Source organism: Sphaeramia orbicularis, chromosome 9, assembly GCF_902148855.1.
Source record: "Sphaeramia orbicularis chromosome 9, fSphaOr1.1, whole genome shotgun sequence".
Classification (NCBI taxonomy): domain Eukaryota; kingdom Metazoa; phylum Chordata; class Actinopteri; order Kurtiformes; family Apogonidae; genus Sphaeramia; species Sphaeramia orbicularis.
This window is the reverse complement of record NC_043965.1, coordinates 5,306,785-5,319,147: the sequence shown is the minus strand read 5'-3', so window position 1 is coordinate 5,319,147 and position 12,363 is coordinate 5,306,785. Positions and strand designations below refer to the sequence as shown.

The 12,363-nt window shown below is 35.5% G+C and overlaps 1 protein-coding gene across 1 annotated transcript in view; it reads left to right on the top strand.

Moving 5' to 3' along the window:
- Positions 1 to 12,363, top strand: part of fras1 (Fraser extracellular matrix complex subunit 1) — a 1,008,712-nt gene that overhangs the window by 413,801 nt on the left and 582,548 nt on the right. The window contains exon 14 of the mRNA XM_030143455.1: positions 10,395 to 10,538. Coding sequence (XP_029999315.1) covers positions 10,395 to 10,538 — 144 coding nt within the window. The remainder of the gene's footprint in view (positions 1 to 10,394; positions 10,539 to 12,363) is intronic.

Below are 12,363 nucleotides of genomic sequence, written 5' to 3'. Positions count from 1 at the left end.
GTTGTGTTTTGACCAAAAGACAAACTCAGACTGAACCATTCTCTGCTCGTCAGTTGTCCGTTAAAACGATCCCGATAGTTTCGCTCAGAACGAACACAAACCTGGATGCATGTGCTGCGATAAACCCGCTAATGCCACAGATCTGCCACAGTGACACACACGCCGTACAGTTGCGGGTGTTTCTTGTGTTAAACGTGAGCAGACGCGACTGAGCGGTGAACATAACGTGAAGAAAACCTGTAAATGCAGCAGTATAATCAGTGCATTTATCTTTCACCGCTCACCAACAATTTCAGCAACAACATGTGTGTATGACTTCTGGCGTCGTCGTCTAATTGAGTGAGATTTTCATCAGCGTCTCAGAAATGCCTCTGATTAAATTAATTAGGCTCTCCTTGGGTGAATATCCTGTCGTCCTCACATGTTGAGAGCATGTGCTATGCATCCTCAACTTTCCTCTTTTTACTTTAGTCTGTCCTTTGTCTGCATTTTTGTCTCATAATGCGTAACATTAATTTGCGAATTAAGAGCTTTTTAAACGCTGGAACTCACCGCCACTTGAAATAAAATCCATTTCCGAGTTTAAAATGTTCACCGCTAGAAGGAAAAAGCTAAACTGTAATCTTTTGCGAATAGTGTGTATCATGTGTAGGTGAGTGAGTGGGTAGTGGCTTTTCCACTGGACATCTGCGCAAAACTTTACCGATATTTACTAAATGTTGAAAAAATAGATGTGCGTAATGTCGGTTTTTCCATTAAATCGCATGAAACTTATATACAAGTGATTGAATACTGGTGCTTCTGTCTTAACCCATAAAGACCGAAACAGTCACCAGCCACTTTTCCATTGACCCTCAAACTGCGCAAATATAACTTGCGCATAAAAATTTGCCTAATGGAAAAATGAAGTCTCATTTTTCAATTAAAAGTTTTTGCGCTGGCAAGAGGTGGTTTTTCAGGTGTAGCGCAATTGGTATATCAAGCAAAACTGCAATGGAAAGACCTTTTTTCGCAACTAGAGTCAAGTTAATAAAAAAACAAATGTTGACTGACGTTACAACAAGTGAAGAAGAAGAAGAAACATGTCGCGGTATGTGTGGAAACACCAGGAAACGTGATCATTTTTTAATTTAGTATGAGATCAGTAGATGCTTTTGGGCATCAGTAGTCGCTTTTCCATTGGACATCTGCACAAAACTTTACCAACATTTACTAAATGTAGAAAAAATAGAAGTGCGTAATTTCAGTTTTTCCATTAAATCACATGAAACTTATATACAAATGATTGAATACTGGTGCTTCTATCTGAACCCATAAAGACCCAAACAGCCACCAGTCGCTTTTGCATTGACCCTCAAATTTCGCAAATATAACTTGCGCATAAAATTTTGCCTAATGGAAAAACGACAATTTCACCAAAAGTCTAATTTTTCAATTAAAAGTTTTTGCGCTGGCAAGAGGTGGTTTTTCAGGCATAGCGCAAATGGTATATCAAGCAAAACTGCAATGGAAAGACCTTTTTTCGCAACTAGAGTCAGGTGAATTAAAAAAACGGATGTTGACGGACGTTGCAACGAGCGAAGAAGAAGAAGAAACATGTCGCAGTATGTGTGGACACACCAGGAAACCTGATCATTTTTTAATTTAGTATGAGATCAATAGATGCTTTTGGGCGTCAGCAGTTGCTTTTCCATTGACCCTCAAACTGCGCAAATATAACTTGCGCGTAAAAATTTGCCTAATGGAAAAACAACAATTTCACCAAAAGTCTCATTTTTAAATTAAAGGTTTTTGCGCTGGCAAGAGGTGTTTTTTTTGGGCATAGCGCAAATGGTATATCAAGCAAATTTGCAATGGAAAGACCTTTTTTCGCATTTAAAATCAGGTAAATTAAAGAAGAAACACCACAAAAATATGATATGAATTAAATCTAACAACAAAAGCTGTTAAAGTTATATTAGAGGTAGGAACGCCGTATATTTGGTATTTAAGAATAGATAACTGAGCTCAGATAAAATATATGTAGAAATAGAATCAGTGACCTTTAGCTTTAAGAAACTTTAAAGTGTTAAATATCTTCAGGGATTCTTTGTGACTGTGAAACTCCGACTATATGTGTCCAAGCTTTGAAGGTTTCTGTCAGATCCTCCAAGAAGAAGAAGAAGAAGAAGAAGAAGAAGAGCTGAGATATTTGTGTATGATAGGCCTTGAACTGACAGGAGCCAATAGGACAGAGGATCTGCAGAATGACTTAACCTTTTCCATCTGAAACGGAGCTGGAGGGCCGCGTTGAACTTTCTGCTGCCGATTCATTCGCACAGTTTGAATCCGAATCAAAGAGCCTCAAACCGAAACGCATTCAAACGCTCTGGAGGCTTCAGCCGCAGGGAAAAGCAGAGCGGAGAGGAAAAACAGCAGCCATCCAGCACATGTACAGCAAAGGGAAGGAAGTTTGGATGGACGGGAGGGGAAAATACAGGGAAACTATATGGAAACTATACAGAAACTATGTGGAAACTATACAGAAACTATATGGAAACTACATGGAAACATGATAGAAACTGTATGAAACTACATGGAAACTATATGCAAACATGATGGAAACTATGGAAACTACATGGGAACTACATGGAAACTATAGGGAAACTATACAGAAACTACATGGAAACTATACAGAAACTATATGGAAACTACATGGAAACATGATAGAAACTGTATGAAACTACATGGAAACTATATGCAAACATGATGGAAACTATGGAAACTACATGGGAACTACATGGAAACTATATGGAAACTATACAGAAACTACATGGAAACTATACAGAAACTATATGGAAACATGATAGAAACTGTATGAAACTACATGGAAACTATACAGAAACTATGTGGAAACTATACAGAAACAATATGGAAACTACATGGAAACATGATAGAAACTGTATGAAACTACATGGAAACTATACAGAAACTATGTGGAAACTATACAGAAACAATATGGAAACTACATGGAAACATGATAGAAACTGTATGAAACTACATGGAAACTATATGCAAACATGATGGAAACTATGGAAACTATATGGAAACTATATGCAAACATGATGGAAACTACACAGAAACTACATGGAAACTATATGCAAACATGATGGAAACTACATGGAAACTATATGCAAACATGATGGAAACTACATGGAAACTATATGCAAACATTATGGAAACTATGGAAACTACATGGAAACTATATGGAAACTACACAGAAACTACATGGAAACTATACAGAAACTATGTGGAAACTATACAGAAACTATATGGAAACTACATGACACTATATGGAAACTACATGGAAACTATATGGAAACATGATAGAAACTATATGAAACTACATGGAAATTATATGGAAACAACATGGAAACTATATGAAAACTATATGCAAACATGATGGAAACTATGGAAACTAAATGGAAACTATATGCAAATATGATGGAAACTATGGAAACTACTTGGGAACTATATGGAAACTATATGGAAACTACATGGAAACTACATGGAAACATGATAGAAACTATATGAAACTACAGTACAGGCCAAAAGTTTGGACACACCTTCTCATTCTTCGCATTTGTTGGGACCATCAGTTGTGTTGTGCAGAAGTCAGGTTGATGCACAGCTGACAGCCCTATTGGACAACTGTTAGAATACATATTATGGCGAGAACCAATCAGCTAAGTAAAGACAAACGAGTGGCCATCATTACTTTAAGAAATGAAGGTCAGTCAGTCTAGAAAATTTCAAAAACTTTGAATGTGTCCCCAAGTGCAGTCGCAAAAACCATCAAGCGCTCCAACGAAACTGGCTCACATGAGGACCGCCCCAGGAAAGGAAGACCAAGAGTCACCTCTGATGCTGAAGATAAGTTCATCTGAGTCACCAGCCTCAGAAATCGCAAATTAACAGCAGCTCAGATTAAAGACCAGATGAATACCACACAGAGCTCTAGCAGCAGACACATCTCTACAACAACTGTTACGAGGAGACTGCGTGAATCAGGCCTTCATGGTCAAACAGCTGCTAGGAAACCACTGCTAAGGAGAGGCAACAAACAGAAGAGATTTATTTGGGCCAAGAAACCCAAGGAATGGACATTAGACCAGTGGAAATCTGTGCTTTGGTCTGATGAGTCCAAATTTGAGATCTTTGGATCCAACCGCCGTGTCTTTGTGCGACGCAGAAAAGGTGAACGGATGGATGCTACATGCCTGGTTCCCACCGTGAAGCATGGAGGGGGAGGTGTGATGGTGTGGGGGTGCTTTGCTGTTGGGGATTTATTCAAGATTGAAGGCAACCTGAATCAGCATGGCTACCACAGCATCCTGAAGTGACAGGCCATTCCATCCGGTTTGCGTTTAGTTGGACCATCATTTATGTTTGAACAGGACAATGACCCCAAACACACCTCCAGGCTGTGTGAGGGATATCTGACCAAGAAGGAGAGTGATGGAGTGCTGCGCCAGATGACCTGGCCTCCACAGTCACCGGACCTGAACCCAATCGAGATGGTTTGGGGTGAGCTGGACCGCAGAGTGAAGGCAAAAGGACCAACAAGTGCTAAGCATCTCTGGGAACTTCTTCAAGACTGTTAGGAAACCATTTCAGGTGACTACCTCTGGAAGCTCATCAAGAGAATGGCAAGAGTGTGCAAAACAGTCATCAGAGCTAAGGGTGGATACTTTGAAGAGACTAGAATATAAGAGATGTTTTCAGTTATTTCACACTTTTTTGTTAAGTACATAATTCCACATGTGTTCATTCATAGTTTTGATGCCTTCAGTGAGAATCTACAATGTAAATAGTCATGAAAATAAAGAAAATGCAAAGAATGAGAAGGTGTATCCAAACTTTTGGCCTGTACTGTACATGGAAATTATATGGAAACGACATGGAAACTATATGAAAACTATATGCAAACATGATGGAAACTATGGAAACTGAATGGAAACTATATGCAAATATGATGGAAACTATGGAAACTACTTGGGAACTATATGGAAACTACATGGAAACTATATGAAAACGACATGGAAACTATATGGAAATGACATGGAAACAACATGAAACCATATGGAAACTATATGGAAACGACATGGAAACAAAATGGAAACTATATGGAAACTATAATGAAACTACATGGAAACTATATGGAAACTACACAAACTATATGGAAACTATATGTAAAGTATATGGAAACAACATGGAAACTATATGTAAACTATAATGAAACTACATGGAAACTATATGTAAACTATTTGGAAACTACATGAAACTACATAGAAACTATATGGAAATTATATGGAAACATGAAGGAGCAAATTATTTTGATAATAAATTGTTTTGACAATATCTTTTTTCAGACAAAATATCAGTATTTTGACAAAGTATCTCAAAGTCTTTAAAAGGCATGAAAGTATCTAAAGTATCTAATTTTTTCATAAATAATTGTATTATTTTGACATAATCTCAAATTAGTGTCAATGTATCTCATTAATTTCCCCCCTTTAAAAAAAGGATCCTGTTAATGTAACAAAGTATCTGATTATTTTTCTGATGTATTTCAATAATTTGACAAAAAAACATGTTAATTAGACAAAGTATCTCAGTGTTTTAAATGTGTATTTGATCAAATGTCTTATTTTTTATTTTGACCATATATCACATTATCCATCAGATGGTGAGAGACAGTTTTAGATACTGGTCGATATTGATTGAACAGGCTTCCATAAAACTGACACAGCTTTAAACATTAAAATGCACATTTTATATATATATATATATATATATATACACAGGGTGGGGAAGCAAAATTTACAATATTTTGAGGCAGGGATTGAAAGACAGTGTATGACCAATTAGTTTATTGAAAGTCATGAGAATTTATTTGCCACAAGAAAATGTACATAATAGAAAATGTTTTTATTCTATGTGTCCTCCTTCTTTCTCAATAACTGCCTTCACACGCTTCCTGAAACTTGCGCATGTGTTCCTCAAATATTGGGGTGACAACTTCTCCCATTCTTCTTTAATAGTATCTTTAAGAAAGTGGACATTGCTGTGTGATGTTCTATCGGTAGCATGTTCTAAAACGCCCCAAACAGCAGAATCCAGAGGGTTTAGATCTGGGCTAGAAGGCGGACATAAACATGATTCCCAAAAATTGCTAAAGTTGGATTTGTTGCTGTTGTCAACAAGTGTTTTGGTGTTCTTGTGTAAGATTTTAACTTCAAATCATATTTTACTGCATTTCTAACGCTCTTGTTGTCTACCTCAAGCTCAATTGCCATTTTTCTCATGGATTTGGTTGGATCCTTTAGGATTTTGGATTTGAGAGCTTTAATAAAAGCTTTGGGACGTTTTTTGTTGCTTCCTCCACTTCCAGACTTTCTGGTAATAGTTTTGCTCATAGTCATTCTCTTCTTTCCATTATAAACAGTCTTTATGGACACTCCAGCTATTTTTGAAATCTCCTTTGGTGTGACGAGTGCATTCAGCAAATCACACACTCTTTGACGTTTGCTTTCCTGATTACTCATATGGGCAAAAGTTTCTGAAAAGGTATGGATAATAGTGTTAGGTATGATTATGACATCAGTATATGTTTGGTTTCAAAACAATTGAGGTAGTGCCTGCTGAGAAAAAACAACTAAATGTTCATTGTAAATTTTGCTTCCCCACCCTGTATGTAGTAGTAGTAAATCCCTTTGCAGCTCGCCCATATCTGCTGTAAACACTGTGAGGAACATGAACCATCTGAGCGTCCTATTGTTTTATGAATAACTTCAGACAAAGCGTCGGCAGCCTGTGAGTGTGAATGGGAAATTAGGTGTAAACAGCGTTGTTTGGATCAGAGTGAGCTGTAACCGAGCCATGTTGTCACTGCACCCCGTGTTGTCTTTCTCCTCGGTTTTTGTGTTTTTAGTCTTTTGTCAGTCCGCCGTCTGCTGGGAAATCATATGGAACCGCAGCAGTTGGTGGGAAATAGATTTTTTGTTTTTGTTGATTCCTGCACTAATGCACACAGAGGAGTGTCAAAGAACACTCATTACCTACATTTGACCATAAAACAGATGGATTTACTGATATTAGAAGCAGTGTTTGTCTTTATTCTCTCTGGTTCATTCCTTTTATGTGTTTTTCTCTGATGTCAGTGGGGGTTTTTCCAGTGTACACACACATCCAATCATAGTGGATTAATGCAGGGGTGTCAAAGTCATTATAGTTAAGAGGTAACATTCAGCCCCAGTGGGTTGGACCAGGAAAAAAAAACAACAGGACAACCTAAAAATAAGAATCTAAATGTCTCTGTTTATTTTAGTGTGAAAGGTAAAAGTATATTTTGAAAATGTGAATAACCTGAACAAATATGTAAAGCCTGAAAATAAGTGCAATTCCAACAATATTATGGCTCAGCTTATTGTCAACGCAACTTATTATTATGACCCCGCCTTTGGGGGGCGGGGTCATAATAAGGGGAGGCAAGGGGTATTGTTTTTGGTTTGGTTTGTTTGTTTGTTTGTTAACACTAGCAATTTGGGAACAGTTGGTCAAAGTTCAAATTTTTTATGAATTTTTGAATTTTTTTTTTTTTTCCCCATTTACTTATAATGAGCAAAATTTCAAATGTCTATAGCAGCAAAACCTTGGGTTGAATTCATATCAAATTGGATTTATAGATTGCTAGTGACCTAGAAGAGATGTGATGACATTTTGGGAACAGTTGGTCAAAGTTCTAATTTTTTATAGATTTTTAAAATCTTTTTTTTTCCATTTACTTATAATGAGTGAAATTTCAAATGTCTGTAACAGCAAAACCTTGGGTTGAATTCATATCAAACTGGGTTTATAGATTGCCAGTGACCTAGAATAGATGTGATTACATTTTGGGAACAGTAGGTCAAAGTTTACATTTTTTATGAATTTTTTAAATCTTTTTTTTTCCATTTACTTATAATGGATGAAATTTAAAACGTCTGTAGCAGTAAAACTTTGGGTTGAATTCATATCAAACTGGGTTTATAGATTGCCAGTGACCCAGAATAGATGGGATTACATTTTGGGAACAGTAGGTCAAAGTTCTAATTTTTTATGGATTTTTAAAATCTTTTTTTTTTCCATTTACTTATAATGAGTGAAATTTCAAATGTCTATAGCAGCAAAACCTTGGGTTGAATTCATATCAAACTGGGTTTATAGATTGCCAGTGACCTAGAATAGATGTGATTACATTTTGGGAACAGTAGGTCAAAGTTTAAATTTTTTATGAATTTTTTAATCTTTTTTTTTCCATTTACTTATAATGGATGAAATTTAAAACGTCTGTAGCAGTAAAACTTTGGGTTGAATTCATATCAAATTTGGTTTATAGATTGCCAGTGACCCAGAATAGATGTGATTACATTTTGGGAACAGTTGGTCAAAGTTCTAATTTTTTATGGATTTTTAAAATCTTTTTTTTTCCATTTACTTATAATGAGTGAAATTTCAAATGTCTGTAACAGCAAAACCTTGGGTTGAATTCATATCAAACTGGGTTTATAGATTGCCAGTGACCTAGAATAGATGTGATTACATTTTGGGAATAGTAGGTCAAAGTTTAAATTTTTTTATGATTTATTTTTAGATCTTTTTTTCCTCCACTTATGGGTGAAATTTCAAATGTCTATAAAAACATCAATTTTGTTTCAATTTGATTCAAACTTGACACATATATTGCGGCAACTGTTATGCTGACATCAGCACATACATAGGCATGATGACATCAGCTGGATCGATGCCAGAATAACCTATAATATGTGCGAGGGGCGGGGTTTGTTGTGTCTGGAATCACTTGTATTTGTTATGTTTTTATAGATCACAGTGGATCTACAAATTCACAAAACATTTAATAACAGGCAGAATATTGTTAAAATTGCACTTTTTATTCGCATTTCATTGTGAAAGGATAGTTTTTAAACATATATATTGAGGTTTTTCACATTAAACTAAGAATAACATTTGCAGTTGTCATTATTTACAGGTTTTTATACAATTGTGTATTTCTTGAGATCCCCTTGGTTTTTATTCAGCCCCTGAACGAAAACGAGATCAACACCTTTGACGTTTATTTTTAAACACTTAGATGGAATATATGCTCTTCGTAAATTCATTCAACCGACTGGATTGGACCCTTTGTCTGGGCCATATATTTGACACCCCTGGAATAATACAGAAAAGGAATAAAAGTTGTGGTTTTATTACAGCTGGGCTTCACTCTTCTGTATGTTTTTAAACCTTTAAATCAGGGGTCTCAAACTCAGTTTCTTTCGGGGGCCACATTCAGCTCGATTTGATCTCCAGTGGGCCGGACCAGTAAAATAATAGCAAAATAACCTATGAATAATGACAACTCCAAATTTTTGTCTTCATTTTTGTGCAAAAAAAACCCCATTAAATTATGAAAATACTTACTTTTATGAACTATCCAAACAAAAAAGATGTGAATAACATGAAAAAACTGATTACATATATATATATATTTTTTTTAAATATTATGTCTCAACTTATCATTTGTACATGTGCATTAAGGATCAAATCAACAAAGGCAAAAGGTAAAATTGTGCTTAATTTTCTTTAGACATTTCAGGTTGTTCATATTTCTTCAGGTTATTCACATTTTATTGTTACAGGATAGTTTGTAAATGTGAACATTTTCATAATTTAATGTTATTTTTTGCACCAAAACAGAGACAAAAATTGAAAGTTGTTATTATTTATAGGCACAACGTAATATTATGTTTTTTCTCACATCAAACCGACAAGAAAATATGGAGTACTTATTTTTTTTATAGGTTATTATGCTATTATTTTACTTGAGATCATATTGGTTTGTATGTGGAACCTGAACTTGACTGTGGAATTTTTGCATTTTGTAAATTCATCCCACAGGCCAGACTGGAACCTTTGGTGGGCCGTATTTGGCCCCCGAGCCGCATGTTTGAGACCCCTGCTTTAAAGTGTTCTTACAATCTTTTAGTACCTTAAACACATCTGATAATCAAGGACATGTTCTGTGTTACATTTGGGTCATTTAACAGGAAAAGACATACCAACTAAGGTTAAATATTTGATTTAAATCCTCTTGGTAGCATCTAAACAAGCTATCATACAAAAATGGTGTAAAGAGGACCTCCTACTTATATCATAAAACTACAGCAAGCAAGAAAAAGTGGACAATATACAGGATGACAACTGACATGACGCTGTAAATATTTGTGTTGTAAAATCTCAAAAAAGAAACAATAAAATATAAGTTAAAAAAAAAAAACATCTGATAGACCTCCTTTTCGTTGCTTCTTCTACAGGCTGTCATGAGGCGTGCTCAGACTGTCGCGGTCCGAGTCTCCAGGACTGTGCATCGTGTTCGGATCCCGCTGCCTTGCTCAAGGACGGCCAGTGTGTGTCTGACTGCGGGGCTGGATTCTACAGTCAAGAAGGCGTCTGTTATGGTAACGATGACACATTTACAGACATTACACACACAGAAAGTCAGCTCTAAATGCAAAGTTTATTTTAATTAAGGTATGAAATAGTGGTTGTGTTTTTGTTTATTTACTATAATTACATGAAATATGGTCATTGGTTCCAAATGTAGCCTTAGTAATTAATATAAACCAAATTAATTTCACAACAACAGTGATATAAGTGAAAAAAATTGGTAGATTTATTAAATATTAATACCCATAAAGAGCTTCTTTTGTGGCAGTTCCCAAATGAATTTTTCCTCTACATTGAACCTTTCGAAGTGATTTTTCACCATTTATGATGATATTATCCTCTGTGTTTGGCAGTTTTTTCAGTGTAAATGAGGTATCTTCCTATATTTAATGCGTTGCTCATGTTAATGTTCATTAAAGCTCAGAGTAAATTCAAAGGTTATTAAATCAGAAACAGAAAAAAAAAAAAAAAAACTGAAGAAAAAGTGACATTTTCATCAAATCACTCATTAACTGATCATAAACCCAGTGTGTCCATCCACTGTCACTGATCCGACTCCATGGGTTTTACTGGTGAATCAGTGTTGTAGAAGGGGAGTATTCAATTAAAAATCACGGAGGTCCAGTTACTAAAATTTCCTCCAAATAAAAGGTCCGAACTGAAGTCCAACTTGTGTCTTTGAGCCTTCCCCTATGTCCACATTTTCATATGGTTTCAACAATATTTACTGTCAGTTTTCAATGCAGGAAGTGTTTAACAGAATGCACAGCTAGCTCTGTTACCATAAATAAAAATAGTCCCAGGCAAATACATTTAAAGCACAGGTGTCAAACATGCGGCCCGGGGACCAAATCTGGCCTGCCAAAGGTTCCAATCCGGCCCACGGGATGAAAGTGCAAAAATGAACCTGAACAGTCCAGGCTGTCCAAATCCTTTTGGTTCAGGTTCCACATCCAGACCAATGTGATCTCCAGTAAAAATAACAACACATTAACCCATAAATAATGACAACGACATTTCTTTGTGAAAAATTATGTGGAAAAAATTTAAGTGAAAAAAATAAGATTATACTGTGAAAACATTTACATTTACAAAACTATTTTTTTTTCACAATTAAATGCAAATAAATACATAAAAATAAATAAAGATGAACAACCCGAAATGTGCAGTTTGAACAATACTCTGTCTGTTACTAAATGTTTTGTGCATTTATGGATCCACTGTGATCTGTAGTTGTGTTAATAATAAGAGACATAATATTGTAGAAATTATTCAAATTTTAGTTCCAAAGTCTAAAATTTTAACAATATTCTGCCTGTTACCAAATGTTTATGTAACGCTTTGTGTAAATGTACCTGTATAAATAATAAGTCGAGGCATAATATTGTTAAAATTGCACTAATTTTTCAGATGAAATTTCTGTTTTTTCAGCTTTTTCACATCTTTTTTGCGAAATGTAAATATTTTCATAATTTAATTGGGGTTTTTTTGTACTAAAACAAAATGAAAAACTCGTATTTGTCATTATTTATAAGTTATTAAGTCATTATTTTACTGGTCTGGCCCGCTTGAGATCAAATTGGGCTAAATATGGCCCCTGAACTGAAATGAGTTTAACACCCCTGCTTTAAAGCCTTTATTTCAGATTAAAGAAAACAGAAACCACAGAATAAAATCAATAAAAAAGTGCAAACAGAGGTGAATAAACTCTTCTTCTCTTAGCTTCAAACAGGCTAATAACAGATAGGTAAGGGTTTGTCGTCTTCTGACTTCCGTGTTTGTTGGATAGTGACAGAATTCCCTCCACACCGCCACCTACTGTTTCGGTCCTGTAAC